Source organism: Mustela erminea, chromosome 19 (genome assembly GCF_009829155.1).
Source record: "Mustela erminea isolate mMusErm1 chromosome 19, mMusErm1.Pri, whole genome shotgun sequence".
In the NCBI taxonomy this organism is placed as follows: Eukaryota; Metazoa; Chordata; class Mammalia; order Carnivora; family Mustelidae; genus Mustela; species Mustela erminea.
Window position 1 is genome coordinate 18535671 of NC_045632.1, and position 18866 is coordinate 18554536.

The 18866-nt window shown below is 46.3% G+C and overlaps 1 protein-coding gene across 5 annotated transcripts; it reads right to left on the reverse strand.

Moving 5' to 3' along the window:
- Window positions 1-15105: 15105 nt before the first annotated feature.
- On the reverse strand, window positions 15106-18589 carry FFAR2 (free fatty acid receptor 2). 5 transcript variants are annotated; one of them, XM_032323719.1, is made up of 2 exons: window positions 18491-18589; window positions 15106-16843 (listed from the first exon to the last, which is right to left on the reverse strand). In XM_032323719.1, the coding sequence occupies exon 2, from the start codon at window positions 16834-16836 to the stop codon at window positions 15847-15849; it is 990 nt and encodes a 329-aa protein (XP_032179610.1). In that variant the 5' UTR covers window positions 16837-16843; window positions 18491-18589; the 3' UTR covers window positions 15106-15846. The 5 variants fall into 5 exon arrangements, with proteins under 5 accessions (XP_032179610.1, XP_032179607.1, XP_032179606.1 ...); XM_032323716.1 differs by lacking the exon at window positions 18491-18589 and adding an exon at window positions 17813-17946; XM_032323715.1 differs by lacking the exon at window positions 18491-18589 and adding an exon at window positions 17808-17945.
- Between the last annotated feature and the right edge of the window lie 277 nt (window positions 18590-18866).

Here is an 18866-nt window from a genome sequence, read left to right on the forward strand (position 1 = left end):
GAGTGGAAATCAAGAGGTAGGTGCTTAACTGACTGAGCCACCCAGGCACCCCTAAGTGATTTGTTTTATTTTAGCACTCTCTCTTTTCTTGGTGGATATGTGTACAGTGATATGGATTCCGGTCCCAATTCTGTTGGGTGGCCATGGGCAAATAGGTGGCTTCTTCTCTGTTGAGCCTCAGTTTCCTCATCTATAAAATTGGGATTGCCATGGAGATTTTTTAAAGGTTTATTTATTTGAGAGAGAGAGAGAATTGGGGGGCAGGTGTTAGAGGGAGAGGGAGAGAAAACCCTAAGCAGACTCCAATCTAAGCAAGGAGCCTAACTCGGGACTTGAGCTCATAACTCTGAGATCACGACCTAAGCCGAAACCAGGATTCAGCTGCCTAACCAACTGTGCCACCCAGGTGCCCCACCATGGAGGGTTGATGACATTATGCATGAAGAACATGGGTCTGGCCCATGGTAAGCACTTAAAGTGTTATTATTTTCATCGTGATCATTCCTGCAAGACTAGCATACTTAGTAGGTGAAAGCATGGACTCTAAAACCAGTCGGACTTGAGTTGAGTCCCTGCGTTGTTACGTGACCTTGGTGAGGTCAATTCACATGCCTGAGCCTTAGGTTCCTTTTCTGTAAAGCGGGTGAACGATAATAACCTCCTTGCAGACACAGTTGTGAGAATTCAGTGAAGTCTTAAATGTGGAGTCCTTAACCCTCAGTGTAGGATATGATAACTGCTCAGTAAACAGGGCCTAAATGCTAGACTAATTTGAATTTTCTTCTCTGTGTGTTTTTGGGGAGAAGAAATATCACTTAAAATAAGTCTTTGTATTTTTAATCACAAAATAATGCCTGTCCCCTGAAAAAATATAAACAGTGCAGAATTATGTTAAGTAGCGGATGCAAGTTGACCTACTTCTCCTTCCCCTAACTCTTTAAGTAACCACTGTTGACTGTTGCAGAACCTTTCAGAATTCCACATACACACGCATATGTGTGTGTATGGTCACGCTCTGTTTGAGGAGGTGGTGTAAGATAATGGCTGAGAGTTCAGATTCCCGAGTCACACAGGCCCAGGTTCTAGTCTTACCCATGCCACTTAGTTGCTGTGAGATATTGGGCAAGTGATTTAATGTTCACTCTTAAGTCTCAATTTCCCTTTCTGTAATTGGAAAAGTCAGGCAGTACCAGTGTTATGCTTTGGTAAGGAGTAGCTGAATGGTGTGTGTGGAAGCACTGTCCGCATGGACGAAGGTCTCTGAACACGTAGGTGCTGTTACTCTATACAGGCATATACTTCATCTGTTCTTTGCTTTTTTATTGTGCCATGGAGATAAACTGCATTTATTTTTACACATTGAAGGTTTATAGCTACCTTGTGTCAAGCAGATCTCTCAGCGCCATTTTTCCAACAGCATTTGCTCACTTTGTGTCTCTGTGTCACATTTTGGTCATTCTTATAATATTTGTAACTTTTTCTTTTTTTTTTATTATGTTCGGTTAGCCATTGTGTTAGTACATCATTAGTTTTTGATGTAGTGTTCAATGATTCATGAGTTGTGTATAACATCCAGTGCTCATTAAAACATGGGCCGTCCTTAGTACCCATCACCCCATTAACCCCATCCCCCAACGCCCCTCCGCTCTGAAACCCTCAGTTTGTTTCCTGGGATCCATAGTTTCTCATGGTTCGTTAACTTTTTATAATTATATTTGTTATGGCAATCTGTTATTAGTGATTATTACTCACTGGAAGCTCAGATGATGATTAGCATTTGTTAACAATGCAGTATTTTTTAACGAAGATATGTACATTGCTGCTGCTTTTCTTTTTTAAACATAATGCTATTGCACACTTAATAAACTACAGTATTCTTTCTATCTGTGCTGGGAAGCCAAAAAATTCAATTGACTTCCTTTATTGCAGTGGTCTGGAACGAAGGCCAAAACATCTCTGAGGTATACCTCTGTATTTATTTTAATATTATAGATAACACTGTTTTCTTTACACCCTTCTGCAGCTGCTCTTGTAGCTTAATAAGATGTCTTGAATCTCTTTCCACTCAAGACTTGATTTGGTACAGACTTCCAATTCCTCATCCCTTCTGAGAGATTCCGGGCTGCACGTGAGTAACAGGGGTCACGCCCTCTGTTCTGCCTGGGCCTACCAGGCTCTGGAGGCAGGTAATAACGTTATCTACCCAGGAGGTGGCAGGCAGATTCCAAGAGAGGACAACAGGGAAGGTGTGGGGTTTGAGACCTGTGCCCTTCCTTGGGATTTAGTGTGACTTCTGAGGTTGTGTCTTGTTTCCATCAAGGGTCCCTGTACCCTGCTTTTACTTTTCCCTGGGGGTCCTTAGACAGAGTTCAGATTCCCCAGAGTCCAAGCTAGTCTTAGAACCCAAGATCTTCATGTCATCGTTTTATAAAACCTGCTGTCTTGAGTGTTTTTTGATGGCTTTATGTTATATTATAGTTTGTCATTGCCTTTTTTTTTTTTTTTTAAGATTATTTATTTATTTATTTGACAGACAGAGATCACAAGAAGGCAGAGAGAGAGAGAGAGAGCAGGCTCCCCGCTGAGCAGAAAGTCCTATGCGGGGCTCCATCCCAGGACCCTGGGATCGTGATCTGAGCCGAAAGCAGAGGCCCAACCCACTGAGCCACCCAGGCGCCCCTGTCATTACTTTTTTTTAAAAAAGGGAGTCCTCTGGTTATGGTAGATGGTTATTTCCTTCCCCTTCTCTCCCCACTGTACATATACTGCTCATTAATTCTGGGACTTATTCCTATTCCTTTCAGGACCTAAGGAGGACCAACCTCTTCTCTATGCTCTACTAAAATGGAGAGAGTCCCACTTTCCTTTTTTTCCCTGCTCCAATCATGTCACAAAACTCAGACATCTTTTTTGCCCAAGGCCCTTGGATTATTTACCCATGTGTGCACCTGTTTCCTTCTTTATGAGAGAGCTGGTTCTGGTCCTTGAGGACTATTTCCTTGAGAGATGACAGGCCTTAAAGTTTCCATTTGCAGAGGTAGTTATGGGAGAGACCAAGCCAAATGGCAACAAGCCTGAGGTGAAAAGTCAGGAACAAGGTTGGTGATTTCTTTGACATAGGGTAGTTCTTGGCAAGGATTATAACTATATTAGGGCCAGTAATAATCCTTTTCCTATCTGGCTCTTGGGCTATTGTCCGGAACAAGTGAGATAACATTCTGAAACCACTTTGTAACATGTAAAGCACTTTATAACCTGTTAGGTATCATTAGTTAGCAAAATTACCTACATCCCACACATGCTGTGTCAGGAAATGCACTGGACAGAAGGCAGGAGCCATGGGTCTGCTGCCAGCTTTTTGATAGAGAGTAGCAGGATTCTGTCTTCGGCAAATTGGCTCAGTCATTTGTTGAACATCTACCTGTGTTATGAATGGTTCTTGGGATGCAGAGGTGAATGAAATAGATAAGGTATCCTGGAACTTACATTCAAGAGGGGAGACAGACAACAAACAAGTGGATAAATAATAATAAAGAAGAAATACTTGAGGCTAATGATGGTGGATTGAACATATCCATGTCCTTTGGCTCTCTCCTGAAATCACACTACAATGACAGTAAAGATATTTTTTAGAAAGGCCCTAGAGAATACAAATCAAAACCACAATGAGATACCACCTCACACCAGTCAGAATGGCTAAAATTAACAAGTCAGGAAACGGCAGATGCTGGCAAGGATGCGAAGAAAGGGGAGCCTTCCTACGTTGGTGGGAGTGCAAGCTGGTGCAGCCATTCTGGAAAACAGCATGGAGGTTCCTCAAAAAGTTGAAAATAGAGCTACCCTATGACCCAGCAACTGCAGTACTGGGTATTCACCCTAAAGATACAAATGGAGTGATCTGAAGGGGCACGTGCACCCGAATGTTTATAGCAGCAATGTCCACAATAGCCAAACTATGGAAAGAACCTAGATGTCCATCAACAGATGAACGGATAAAGAAGATGTGGGACACACACACACACACACACACACACACACACTGGAAAACTATGCAGCCATCAAAAGAAATGAAATCTTGCCATTTGCAATGATGTGGATGGAACTAGAGAGTATTATGCTGAGTGAAATAAGTCAATCAGAGAAAGACAATTATCACATGATCTCCCTGATATGAGGAATCTGAGAGGCAGAGTAGGGGTTTGGGGGGTAGGGAAGGAAAAAAATGAAACAAGATGGGATGAGGAGGGAGACAAACCATAAAAGACTCTTAATCTCACAAAACAAACTGAGGGTTGCCAGGGGGAGGGGGTATGGGGAAGGTGGTTGGGTGATGGACATTGGCGAGGGTATGTGCTATGGTGAGTGCCATAAAATGTGTAAGCCTGATGACTCACAGACCTGTACCCCTGGGGCAAATAATACATTATATGCTAATTAAAAAATTAAAAAAAAAAAAAGAAAGGCCCTAGAGCCACAAGGACAGGGAGAATAATATAGGATGCAATGCCAACAAAATTTTGGAAGCTGGAAAGCTGATGAATGAGTGGTAAGTGGAAACTGATTTAGTAGACCCATGGAAGTGGAATCCTAAGCCAATGGCAGGAAAAGCCAGGACTCAACCAAATTTTTACCACACGGTCCACATAAAGCTCATGAATGGATGGCAACAAAACCTTGAAAACTAACATAAAGATTCGTTGAAAATTTATTTTTAAAAAATCCCCAGATTTCTTCCTCAGTTCTCCTCACCCAGGAAAAGACCTACATTTTATTCTCTGGAGAGGATAACACAGAGCGTCTTTGGAACATGGGACACCAGACAATTGAAAGAGGGATCAGAAAAAAAAAAAAAAAAAGCAAGAGGGATCAGCATGTAAAAAGGAAATTAAAGGAATGCTGGATGTTGACACCCCCAGCCCTCTTCTCCATTTGGCTTCTAACTGACTGGTAGTGCAACTTTCATCCTCCAGGCCGGAGATTACAAGACTCATTTGTTAATTTTTTTGTTTTTCTGGGAAATTTGATCAGCCCAAGAGGAAAAACCCTTAGTGTTGATGTTGGAGGTTCCCCACCTAGATGACCCGGTAGAATCACCCTATGGTGAAGCCTAATTCATGTGCTCATAGCTTTCATTCATTTTTTTGTATCTATGGAAGGCAGCCTCCAAGATGGCCCCAGTGATCTCACCTTCTAGTATTCACACTCTTGTGTAATTCTTTCTCCCTTTCAGAAAGGGCTGAGAAAAAATGGTGGAAGAGCACGCTGACAATTAGGTTTATAAGAAGGCTGCTTTCTGTCTTGTCCACTCTTGCTTATTTGCTATGGTGGAAGTCAGCTCTGTGGAGAGGCCCACGTGGTATGGAACTGAGGGAGGCCTCCAGGCCACAGCCAGTAAGGAACTAAGGCCCTCAGTTTAATAGCCTTCAAGGAACTGAATCCTGTCAACAATCACATTTGTTACTTTGAATATTTTCAAAGATGATCGAAAGTACAGGGAATAATACTATAGAACCTAATTTATCCATCACCTGGATTCAGGAGTCATTGAGATTTTACTATATTGGCTTCTTCACTTCCTTTCTTTCCTTCTCTTTTTCTCTGCTTTTAAAGTAAACCATGGAATCATGTCCTATTACCTTTTTATGCTTTTTATATACCTCAAAGAAATTAGTTCCCTAGGGACACCTGGGTGGCTCAGTGGGTTAAGCCTCTGTCTTCCGCTCAGGTCATGATCCCAGGGTCCTGGGATCCAGCCCCGTATCAGGCTCTCTGCTCAGTGGGGAGCCTGCTTCCCCCTCTCTCTCTGCCTGCCTCTCTGCCTCCTTGTGATCTCTCTCTCTCTGTCAAATAAATAAATAATCTTAAAAAAAGATTTCTTTCCCTTTAAGATGAATAGACAAACAAGAATTACCAGATACCTGATGAAAACTTCTAACATAAAGGAATAGAGACCCATGCCAAAGAAGCAGCTTGGAGCAGGGAGATGAAAATTCCTCAGGAAGATCAGAGTGGATATTACAACCATGAAACAAGGTCAAGAATAAAAGAGAGTGCTTGGAAATGAAAAGGGGTAGCAAAGAGGAAAAAATTATATAGAACGGCTTGGAAGATAGACTTGACATCCCCCACGGAAAGTGGGGCAAAGAAGTGGAGAGATTGGGGTGCCTGGGTGGCTCCACTGGTTAAGTGTCCGACTTTTCATTTTGGCTCAGGTCATGATCTCGGGGTCATGAGATCAAGTCCTATAGTGGGCTCCACACTCAACAGGGAGTCTGCCCGAGAAAGAGTCTCTCTTTATCCATCTGCAGCCCTCTCACACACACTCACTCTCTCTCTAGAAAAAAGTGGAGAGGTGGAAAATAGGAGAGAAGGGAAAATTAGCAGGCCAGCCTAGGAGGTCCAATATGCCCCAAATAATGGGTCTTCCAGAAAGAAAGAAGAAAGAAAATGAAAGAAAGGAAAAAACGACAACATGTTTTAAGAGAAATTCCTCAAGCTGAGGGGTATTATTTTACAGATGGAAAGAGCCCATTGAATGCCTAGCACAAAAAGATGAAATTTTCAAATAGTTGTCAGAAACATAAGGCACCTACAGGCTTCCAATGAGAAAAAGGACAGAAACAAGGAATCAAAAGTGTTTTGGGAATTATCCACAGGACCGGAAGCTAGAAGGCAGTATCGTGATGCCTTGAAAATTCTGAACAAAAATATTTCCAATCTAGAATTCCTTACGTAGCCCTTACCAATTAAGCATGAAGGTAGAATAATTTCTGACATGCAGAGCCCTAAAACATTTACTATTTAAAGAAGCTGTTAGAGGGCATAAACCAAGGAAGAGAAAGAAGAGCAGTAAAGCAAAAAGCCTCTCCAAGAGCATCCAGGGACCAGCTGTATACCTGACATAAACAGCCGCCAGTCCGCATAGGAGCAGGTCAGAAAGTTCTGGAAAAGATTTCTTCAGGAAAATGAAATCCATATCTTGCTAATACCTCTGAAGGTATTGGCAAAGAATTTGGTTAGAATTAGTGATATGCATGTAGAAAAGGAAGCAAATGAAAAATGAGGTAATTATTAATTATAGGGGTTGGGAAAAAGTTGTGTGGGGTAGAAGAGTAATCCCGGTGTCTTGTAGAGCTCCACTATTTATGTAGTCACAATAATAGAAGCATTGAATATTCTAACGCAGTTACTTTGTTGTTGTTTATTTTTAAAGAATTTATTTATTTATTTGAGAAAGAGCAAGTGTGGGGGTGGGGGGAAGGGACAGAGGGAAAGGAACAAGCAGACTTTGCCTGGAGCCTGATGCAGAGCTCAATCTCATGACCCTGAGATCGTGACCTAGCCAAAATCAGGAGGTGGACACTTAGCCGACTGAGCCACCCAGGTGCCCTGTTCTAACACAGTTACGGCATAACTGAGATACCGAGTAGAAATGTGCATGTGCTAAAAGGTGCTAATCCTTATCTGCCATCAGGGGAAGTTCACAGATAAAACCTGATACGAAAAAAATGAAGAAGTATAGTAACATAAGCAAGTTTTTCTTAGAGCCACAAAGGATAGGACATTAGCTGAAAAGAGGTGAAAGCCCTTGCCTCCAGGAAGGGGTAGATGCCCTGGGAGAGGCAAGAGGGTGAGGGATACTGTTTTTCATAGCAAACCATTTGACTCATTAAAGTAAGTGTACATGTGTCTTTCATGAAAATAGCGGGTAGGACAAAAATAGATGATCTTAGATTGTGGTAAAGGCAGTAAAATCAGGAACTCGGGATAATGTGAGTGAGGGTATCTATCAGAGGGAGGCACCTTTGGAATGGGTTGGGGAAAAAAATCCAGCGAGTAAATGAAGTGTAAGTCCCAGGTAGCCTGAAAGATGAAGTTTCTGCCACTGTGAGAACTGGGGGAAGGGGACCTCAGGAAAAGGGAACATCCCTGCAAAGGCTCTGAAGCCAGAAAGCTGAAGTGGGAGGGAGGGGGCATGGGAGAGGGAGAAGAGCTTGGGCAGATGGATGAGTATCACATCCTGCAGGGCCTTGCCGGCCGTAGAGAGAGCTGGAGATTGATTCTTCGAGCCAGGAGAAGCATTTGGAGGCAGAAGCATCCTTCTCTGCAGAAACATGGCCTTAACCTTTTAAAAAGATGGCCTTAGATAAACGTGTGTGGACATCTACTGTGGGAACATCTGTCAGACGCTGTTCAAACTGTTTTGTATGTACAACATTAAACTCATTCAGTCCTCGCGGTATTGCGATAACTTATGAGCCCCGCTCTTCTTAGTTAGACAACTACAGCCCGGAGAAGCTGAGGTGCACAGTGTAAGCCTGAATTCAGACCCCGTCACCGTGCCCTGCTGCCTTCCTGGAAAGCCGGCTGGCTTGTCCAGCAGAACATCAGGGCCAGATACAGTGATTCGTGACCCTCTGAGCTTCCTGAGCACCTGGGGACCTTTAACTAAATAAAACACCCAAATGCACTGGCATTTTTAGATGTTCCTCAGGTGGCTCCAGTGTGCAGCCTGGGTTGAAAATCACTGGACTGGAGGCTTTCTACGATTCCCCAAGGTGTCACGATTCTGTCCTCACACTGCTGTTTCTGTACCAGGCCAGCAGACATGAGGACAGCATGGGATGTCTCTTTACCTCCATCTCTTCCTCAGAGCCCAGGGATCCCACCTCTCCTTGGCCACTGCTCCGTCCCAGAAGCTGGCTCTCCATGCCGGTCTCTGCTCTCACACTTAGGTGTCTGTTCTGCCTCCGCTTCCTATCTTTCCTCAGAATCTTGCCAATCCGTCTTTCCCTCCCTCCACAACTTTCTATTCCCCGCAAAAAGCCCACGGCATGGATCGTGTGTCCTGCCCACCTTTCTCTTCCGCAGTGGGGTAACAGATTGAGAGAATGAAAGAGAGTGTGTGCTTCTCATTTCTGGGGTCCTAGAGCTGGGGTCAGAACACCCATCTCGATGGGGGTTGACACATGACACTTAGCCCCTCTGGCCCTCAGCATTTCTTGTTGTGAAGTAGGGAGAAGGCATCTGCTGTGCTGCTGCTGCTTAAAGATTTTATTTATTTGACAGAGAGAAAGTGCACCAGCAGAGGGAGAGGGAGAAGCAGGCTCCCCACTGAGCAGGGAGCCCGATGCGGGGCTCCATCCCAGGACCCCGAGATTATGACCTGAGCCGAAAGCAGATGCTTAACTGACGGAGCCACCCACGTGGTCCCCTGCGGCGCTGCTTATCAAAAACCTTTGTGAATCCCTGTGATCTGACCCTTGCTGGCTCTTCTAGCAGTCACTAAGCCCCAGTCACCCTGGCCTTTGTGTTCTTTGTGCACGTTCAGCTTATTCAAGCCTTGCACCGTGTTGAACACTTTGGAGCATTCGTCATCCCCCCTCCCCAACCTTCCCACGCCAGTGCTTGGCATACATGATCATTGGCATTCTGGTTGCAACTCAGATGGTCACTTTGGAGAGGACTTTCCAAGCCGTTCATTCAAAAGTAGCCACCTCTTCCCTTTCCTGAGGTTATTCTCGATCCCTGAATCTGTCTTAGTGTCTTCACAGCTCTTAGCCCTGCCTCAGAGTGTCTTTGTATTAGTCTTCCTGTTCCACTTTCCCACTGGAGTGTGAGCTGCATGAGAGCAGGAATCTTCTTCTTCACTGCTGTTTTTAGCACACGGAGCAGGGCCTGACACATAGTAGGCCTCAGCAAACTTTTGTGGGTTAACAAATGCTTACACCTGTGGAAGGTTGAACAATGTAATGTAACAATGTAATGTCTGCTGTGACACTAAAGACTCTAGACTATAGTACGTGCTTACTGGCTTTTTATTTAAAACATCTAGATTTGAGGGGCGCCTGGGTGGCTCAGTGGGTTAAGCCTCTGCCTTCGGCTCAGGTCATGATCTCAGGGTCCTGGGATCCAGCCCTGCATCAGGCTCTCTGCTCAACAGAGAGTCTACTCCCCCCACCCCCTGCCACCCCGCCCCTGCCTGCCTCTCTGCCTACTTGTGATCTCTGTCAAATAAATAAATAAATAAATAAATAAATATATATATATATATATATATATTTTTTTTTTTTTTTTAAATCTAGGTTCGAGAGCAGTATATTAACTTTCCTAACACTGTCTCCTTGAGGCTGATCCTAGTGCGGCCTCCCAGATGACAAGGGACAACTTCTGGGGAGAGGGAGCCTGAGATTTTACTGGAGCTTGGGGCAGCCCCTCCTTGGGTTAGCTGCTGGTGGACAGCTGCCCATGCCACACCCCCTTCCCTCTCTGACCTCCCATCTTCATCTTTACTAGACATTGAAACCTTTGCCAAGTAGGTTACTGGACTGCCAGTACTGAGGACTTAGAGATCTTTGGCCCAATTTCCTGGTCGAATGTGCAATTTGTAGATGAGAAATGTCCTCATTTCCTGTGACTAGAGAAAAAAAATGAAAAAAAAAAATGGGGCCAAAGTATTTAACCGCAGAAGGTAGAGAAAGCTGAAAAAAGAAAAAGGGGAGGGAGAACTGACAAAAACCTGGAGGTAAAGGGCAGGGAAGTCTAAGGGAGTGATTAGAATCTTGGCTGTATGTTTTCCTTCAGACACTCTCCAGCCTGCCCACCCCCACCTTCTTGTACCACAGCGACTGCCACACACAACACTACTATAGGAGAGCTCTGGCTGTGTGGTCAGATGAGACTTTCTGAGGAAGGGGCACAACAGCATCTTTTCCAGAAAGAGGAAGTGAAATAGTCAATGCCAGGTTCCCCTTTCCTGCTGGTCAGGCCCCCAAGTCAGGCTGAGCCAGCTCCCTACACTCCTGTTTCCTGGTAGCGGCTCTAGGCTGCCGTCTGTGTTATTCATTAACCAGGCACTAATATTTCTGTTTACCCATCTGTCATCCTACAGCGGATTCAGAGAAGTCTCACAATCACACAGCCACCCAGATCCTCTTGGATCAGGCCCAGCGAGCCACATTTAGCCAGTGTTTATTATCTCAAAAGTCCTATGCCAGAGCCTTGTACTATAGGTAGCCAGGGAGAGAGAAAATGTTCTCAAACAGGATGTGTTCCGTCTGCCACTTGAGCATACGTGCCGGGAGGTACGTCCAGTGATGCTGGCTTGCAAGAACTGATAATAAACCTCACTTGCCAGACCCACATTCAGCATCTCGATGTTGGTAGAAACCAGCCCTCAGGGGAGTGTATAGACCACGGAAACTGGCAAGTGCTACAAATCAGGGCTTCACCACCCCCCACCCTGCTGTTACCCATTCTACCAAACCCCTCCCCACCAATCCTGAAACCTAGTTGTTAAACATTTTCTAGCACACGCTAGGGACATCTGTTTATCAAATAGATTTATAATAACTTAGAAGGGCCTCCTCTTGGCCGTTTCGTCCTTGGACAGCCAATTCTAGTGAAGGAAGAAACAGTCCCTACTGTCAGGGAGCTACCACTCTGATGCAAAGCCTGCATGCTTGCTGTGGTGTGGTATGGTTCTTAGCTCTGGCATGCGCATTCTCTCCTTGATCCTAATAAACATCTCCATTCAGTGGTGGGCACAGATACCAGAGTGACTGACTTAAGACAGAAATTAGATCATTCTGCTTTCTTGCTTAAAAACTTTTAAATGGCTTCCAAAGCTCTTAGAATAAATTCAGACTTCTATATATGGCCTAAAAGGTTTGCATGGTCTGGTCCATGCTGACCTCCTTGACCTCATCTTCCATAGCTCTCTGCCTAAGTCACTGTGTTCCAGCGCACTGGTTCTCTAAGTGTGGTCATGGCCACCAGCATCAGTATCACCTAGGATGGTTGGAACTATAGTCTCTTGGGTCCCTTCCCAGACCTACTCATTCTGAAACTGTGGGGATGTGAACTCTCCACATGATTCTCATATATGCCCAAGTTTGTAGACCATGGCTTGAGCCCCACACTAGCCTTCTATCAGCCTTTAGGAAGCTAAGGTTTTCTCCCTCCTCCTTCCCTTTGCATCAGCAGTTCCTGTTTCTGGACTGCTCTTTCCGTGGGCCTTTGTATGGCAACTTCTCATCATTCAGCTCTCTGCTGAACATCACTGACTCAGGAGAATCTGCTAAACTCCCTTAACCTCTCATTAGACTTTCTCCCATGTTCCTATTTTAGTCCAGTTGTAAATACCATTTGGCATATTCTGAAATTACCTTATTTTTTACTTGCTTATTAACAATTTTTTCATACTGGAATGGAAGCCCCAAGAGGACAGGTCCCTTGTCTGTTATGTACTGTATCCCTAGCCCTTGGAAGAGTATCTGGCTCATAGTAGGTACCAATATATATTTGTCGAACAAATGAATTATTAATTTACCAGAAATGGGCTGTATATCAAGTGACTTTTATACAGACCAACTACTTGTTAGTGAGTAGCAAAAACTTTATCCAGAAAATCTCAAACCAGGTCAGGAAATTTTCTTTTACTTTTATGATTGGGAAGAGCAGCTGTGTCTCTGAAACCCTGGGAATCACTGAGCTGGAAGGGGGTTAGCAGTTAACTGGTTCTACTCTTACCAGATGTGTGTTTCCTCAATGTCCCAAGATGGGTGTTTTCTATCTTCCATTTCAGTATTGCTGGACCTGGGGGATGACTTCCTTGTTGAGTTAGCTCAGTTCCATTTAAACAGCCCTGACGGGGGGAGGGCGGGGCAGGGGGGGTGCACCTGGGTGGCTCAGTGGGTTAAGCCTTTGCCTTCGGCTCAGGTCATGGTCCCAGGGTCCTGGGATCAAGCCCTGCATTGGGCTCTCTGCTCAGCGGGGAGCCTGTTTCCCCCTCTCTCTCTGCCTGCCTGTCTGTCTACTTGTGATCTCTCTCTCTCTCTGTCAAATAAATAAATAAAATCTTTAAACAGCCCTGACTGTTTGAGAGGCAGCTCCATGCTTCTTTTGCCGGTGGTGGTGGTTCTTCCCGATGGAGCTACTTAGAACGTGTCTTCCGTGTGATGGACCTCATCTTGGTTCAGCCACATAGCCAGAATTCTCTTACTTGCTTCTCATGAGTCAATGAAAATAGCAGGCACTTTGGAGAAAGGCAGACCTGGATTCATGCTTCTTCTCACTTGCTGACCTTGAGAAGCTCCATTAATCATCTCAGGCTACTTCTCTGGAACAGTGTCTGGCTTTTATTACATGTCACTGTCATCAATCGTCATTGTCATTATATGGTTTTAAATCCGAAACATTTTGGTTAATTCTTCTGAGCTTGATTCCTTGCATTAATGTCCTTTTTTCTTTTTTAAAGATTTTATTTTTAAGTTATGTCTGTACCCAACATGGAGCTCAAACTCACAACTCTGAGATCAAGAGTCACATGCTGTACTGACTGAGCAGGCCAGGCACCCCTGAGTTAATGTCTTTTAAAAATATGCTGCTCATGGGGCACCTGAGTGGCTCAGTTGGTTGGGTGCCTGACTCTTGGTTTCAGCCAGGTTGTGATTTCATGGGATGTGGGGTCCTCGGACTCCTCACTCAGTGAGGAGTCTGCTTGAAAGATTCTCTCCCTTTGCCCCTACCTCCACTTGCCCCCCCAAAATAAATAAATAAATCTTCTTTAAAAATGTGCTGCTCAGATGCTGAACATGCTACTGATTTAAGACCTTAGTGAAGTGGGATTATCTTCAACTTGTTTAGACTCTATTTCTTTTAATGGCATCCAAAATCAAATTAGCTTTTTTTGGAAGATGTAATACATCCCAGATGTACAGTCAGCAGGAAATCCCAGATTTCTTTCTCACACATTTTTAAGTTAAAGCAGCCTATATAGTTGGCTTTCTAATATGTGATTTCCATCATTTTTAGTTTCTACTTACTATAGGGGTGCCTGGGTGGCTCAGTAGTTCAAGCCTCTGCCTTTGGCTCAGATCATGGTCTCAGGGTCCTGGGATCGAGCCCCACATCAGGCTCTCTTGCTCAGCGGGGAGCCTGCTTCCCCCTCTCTCTGCCTGCCTCTCTGCCTACTTGTGATCAGTCTCTTTCTGTCAAATAAATAAATCTTAAAAAAATAAATTTCTACTTACTATATTTTTTCTAAGCAGGGGTATAACTGTATTTCACTTGGGTCACTATCTTAAAGCTAAGTGTTACTATAAAGTTTTTCAGCAATTTTAAATACACAGTCTGACTGGCACTGCAGAGTAACCCTGAGAGGCGTCCGTCATCCTCGTGATTATGGTTTGGAAATAGAGGCTGGAGGTCGGGACTTGCTCAAGGCCATCCAGCTAGGAAGCAGGACCAACAGTGAAGTCAGGGCTCTTACACAAGTCCAGTGGTGTTTGAGGAAGGAAAACAGCGAAAGTGAGCTCTCTGTTGGGTGGGAATAATAAAGAAAATCCTTCTGGAGAAAATGACTATTGAGTGGGGTTTTATGAAAGTGGAAAAAGTAAGCAGAAGTTGAGGGAGTATGGGGTTGCACTGGGAGGGACTTAGAAGCAGGAAGGGTCTCTCTGAAGGATGCTTTCTTGGACAGATTGGGCCTCCGAGCTGGGCCAGCGATTCCTTTCCTGAGCTGTCTAGCATACTCACTGGGAAGCTTTTCAAAGCTCATCTGCTGTCCCACCCTTAAAGAGCCAGTAGATTGTAGGGGGCCATGTGTACTGTTTTGGTAGGTCTGCATGCAATTCTGCTGTATGACCTCTCTTGCAGACCACTAGACTGGGGCTAGGGGCAGTTAACAAGAGAGTGGCCGAGGGGTCCTTATTGTGGAGAAATGGAAGATGGGATTGGGCAGGGAGACAGGATAGAAGTAGGCAATGGAATGATAGGATAAGGGTTCCTGGGACCAAAACTTTGGACAATAGGAAAACATTGCAGGTTTCTAAGTGGGAGAATCACGTGGTTAGGCCCCTGTCCACCTGATGATGTTAAGTTAGGATTCACCACCACCCCCCACTCTCTTTCTAAGTCCCGTCTCTATTCACCAATGGAAACAGGATTCTAAACCCCCCCAACTCCACTCATTACACCCTGACCTTAAAATACTTCTGTGGTTTCACATGCATCACCCTCCCCCTGTGCTGCTGAGTTGGCTTCTTCCTTGCATGTTCACCCTCCCCAAACCTGTAGAAAAGCACAGAAATTGTGAACACTTGCTTCAGCGTTTTACCATCTTTATTTTCAATCTGCCAGTCCAGCTTGTCTACTCCTGTGCTAGTCTGTGTTGACCTCTGACTGGCCAGGCTGTGTCCTGACCTGTGTGGAGGTGCCACAGAGGGAGAAGACGAGACCCAGACTTCAGGCAGGTTTAATACGGGGAGACAAGATATACACATGATGACTGGAGCATACTTACAAAGCGGCAGGTCAAAGCAATACAGTGCAAACCTAGATCGTTAGAAGGCACAGTCCTCAGTCCTCCCGCTTAGTCCTCTTGACTCATAGTCTTCCTGAGTCTTCCTTGACCTCATTTGGTGTTCTCATCCATCTCGTCCCTGTTGTCTCCTTTCTACTATCCACAGCTAGACCAGTGTCTGGGTGGTGTTTCAAGGTGTGTAGCAAGATTCCTTTAGGACTCTGCTTCAGCCTGATCATCCTCAGTTCCCAGCTATCTCACAAGGACTGCCTTTGTGTTAGCTACATTGCTTCCGAAACCCCAATCTGAGAGTGCTTCTAGGCCCAACCATTTCTCCTCTTGTCCTGGAGCTGTGCTCCTTTGGGAAGAAAACTTCAGTCAGAAAAGGATACCAAGCCTCAGAGAGAGATTTTTTTTACAGCCCCAGCAGTGGCTTGGTCTGTGGATTTCTGACCCTGGGACGGGAACCCTGCTGTTTCCCCCTCTCCTAGCCTGTTCAATGCCTGTGTCACCCAGAGTGCCTCCAAAGGTCTAGAGCACCCTTAGTCTGTGGTGAAGTCAGAACTCGGAGCTCCCTCTGCTTGACTCACACCCCTGTCCACATTTGTCCCCTCTGCTGTCTCTTGGCCTCTGCGTCCCAGCAGGGAAGAGCCCCGATGCCGCAGGACCTGCAGCCCCTTTCCAAAGGCTCTGCGCACAGCTGACGAAGAGAAATAGAAAAGCAGCGGGTCCAGACTGGCATTGAGGGAACTGAGCACCACAGCTTCAGCCCTCCACAGGGGGCTCTTCTTCGTGAAAAACCCCACCAGGTGGGATATGTTGTAAGGCCCGAAGCACACCAGGAAATTGAGGAGCGTAACGACAGCCAGCCCTACAGCTCTGCGCCGCCTCTGGGCCCCCACATGCGGCTGGGTGAGCATGATCCACACGAAGCGCCAGTAGCAGAAGATGGTGATCACCATGGGGACGAAGAAGAGGAAGAGGCACAGCTCCAGCCGCACTGGGAGCACCAGTTTCAGCTGAGAGCTGTTGAAGTCCTCGTAGCAAGTGATGCCGTCCTCATTCGTGCTATTCCGGGTTGAGTTCCAGTACTGACCGATGATCACAATGGTACAGTGACCAAAGGACATGATCCAGGCCACCAGGGCAGCAATCACTCCATACACAGGCTTGCGGGACAGCTTGTACTGCACAGGGAAAGCCACTCCCAGGTAGCGCTCGATGCTAATGCCCGCCAGGAGCCATGTGCTGCAATAGATGCTGCTGTAGAAGCCGAAGCCCGTGAGGGCACAGAGCAACTCGGGCAGATACCAGCGGAAGTTATACGCGGCCTCGGTCATCTTGAAGGGCAGCAGCAGCAGCAGCAGGAGGTCCGCCAGTGTCAGGCTGAGCAGGAGGATGTGGATGGGGGCAGGGTGGGGCTGGCGGACGCGTCCAATGAAGGCCCGCAGGGCCAGGAGGTTGGCCGGGAGACCGGTGAGGAAGATGACGATGTAGGCCGTGAGGATGAGGGGGTTGCGCCAGGAGGTCATGATGGCTCTGGAAGAGGTTGGAAAAGGGCAGGGTCAGGAGGTCCCACTCCCAGCCTGTGGTCCCCCTCTCCCAGCTCTGGTTCAGGATGGAGACATCCTCCCTGGTGCTCTCCCCTTCCCAGACCAAAGCTTTCTGCTGCCACCACCGCTTGCTCACACCACCTGCCAGAACTGCCCAGAGCAATTATTGACTTTGCCTGGGGCGGGATATTAAGCAGTAGTTATTACGTTTGCCATCATGTGTCTCTGGGGGGGACCAACCCTTGGCTTTCTCCTCTCCTTACAGATACAGGAAGCTACAGTTATCAGCTTCCACCTTTCCTTAAGTTCTTTACTAGAGATCTGCAGAGAGAAAAGGCAAGCCTCATCTCACGAGGGGAGGGCCGTGAGCTACCTCTCGGGAGAATCCAGGCCGTGAGACCCAGTGCCAGCTCTCCACCGGATCCTGCCACATGCCCAGGAAGCAGGTGCCTTGCCCCCCCCAACCCATCCCCCTACCTCCTCTTCCTCTCCTTTTGCAGAACACAGATTCTCCTCCGCCTTTTTCTCCCCTGACCAATGCCAGACTCTGGGACTAGTACTGAAAAGAGGAAGCTAAGGAGGTGTAAGGGAGGGGCAGAGGGAAGGAAGGGTGAACCTGTGTTATCTTTTGGGGCTTGTCCCCTCAAAGACTTTAGAGCATATTCATGAAAGTCCAGTGTTTTGACTCCTAACAGAAGAACTCTTAACGGGGTCACTCAGGTTCCACTTGGCTTGTAACCCTTGCTGCCCAAACACAGCCCGGCCCCTCCATACTCTCTCTGGGCTTGAGGTCCCCGTCTGTTTCCTCAACCCCACCTACACTGGCTCCTGTCTCTAGGTATGAGCCTCACATCCAGTTTCTTACAGGCTTCCAGCAGCCCCCCCAGTACCTCCCCCTCCACTCCAGATCCTAGCATCACTTCCCAGAGCACAAGCACTGAGCCAGCTGCCTTGCCTTGTCTTCAGTCCAGAGAGATGGCTTCTTGGGGTTAGTCCTGAAGGGAAGTCTGAAATCTTCTGGGAAAGAGGAATAGCGCTCTAGCCACTGCTACTGCCCATTTCACACAGGAAAAAATTGTAAGGAACCTGCTGGTAGAAAGCTTTTATACTAGCACAAGTCATGTGACCAGAGAGAGGAAGGTCAGTAATTGAACGCTGTCTCCTCTCAAACCTGAAGGATGGGGCACCCGCCAGCATCTTCAGTCTCCCCCTAGAGATCCTCGCTCTGACTTCCAAACCCAGCTTCTCTGTCTCTGGGTCCTGAACTATTTTTTCATTCCCAGGCATTTTTCCCATTTCTCAAGTCAGATGATCTTATCTTCTCTTTTCTAGGCAATTTCTTTTGTAATTCTTCTCATTTTCAGAAAAGAAGTTTCCTCTTTTCCTTTTAGTCTTCAGTTTTTTTCTTTTCTATGTGGTCTCTTATCCTCTGCCCCTAACAGGTTCCTTTTGCTCTCCTGATTGAGACAGATGGGTTTCACCTAGCCTGAGTCTTGTTCTGGTGGAAATAGCATGGGTTTTAGAGTCATGCAGGTGTGGGCTCAAATCCAAGTCCCTTTCCTGGGGCCTTGGGGCAGAGGACTTTTCTGAATTTTAGCTTCCTTTTCGGTCAAGTGAGGATGGGAATACTTACCTCCCAGGGTTTCAGTGAGGCATAGATGAGATAGCATGTATGAAGCATATGGGCCAGCGCTGAGTGCTTAGTGGGTGCCGGTAACTGGAAGCCTGCTGGCAGCCTTAGAGAGAATGAGCCACTTGCTAAAATATCCAGAGGTTGAGGGCACTGATGTGCTGTCTGACTTGGGGGAGTGTCAGGGATTCAGGAGGCGGGATGTGCCTGTGTGGCTTTCTACAGGGGAGTTGGACTCAGGCTCCCGTGTCTTTCCCCCAGGTGTTCCCTCTCCCTGTAGGCTGGGTCCAGCCTCTGAGCCACCCTTGCTCCTTCCTTACTTTCCCCCCTCTGTGGAGATCCAGGTTAGAAGCTCCTCGATTCCTGTCCAAATACACAC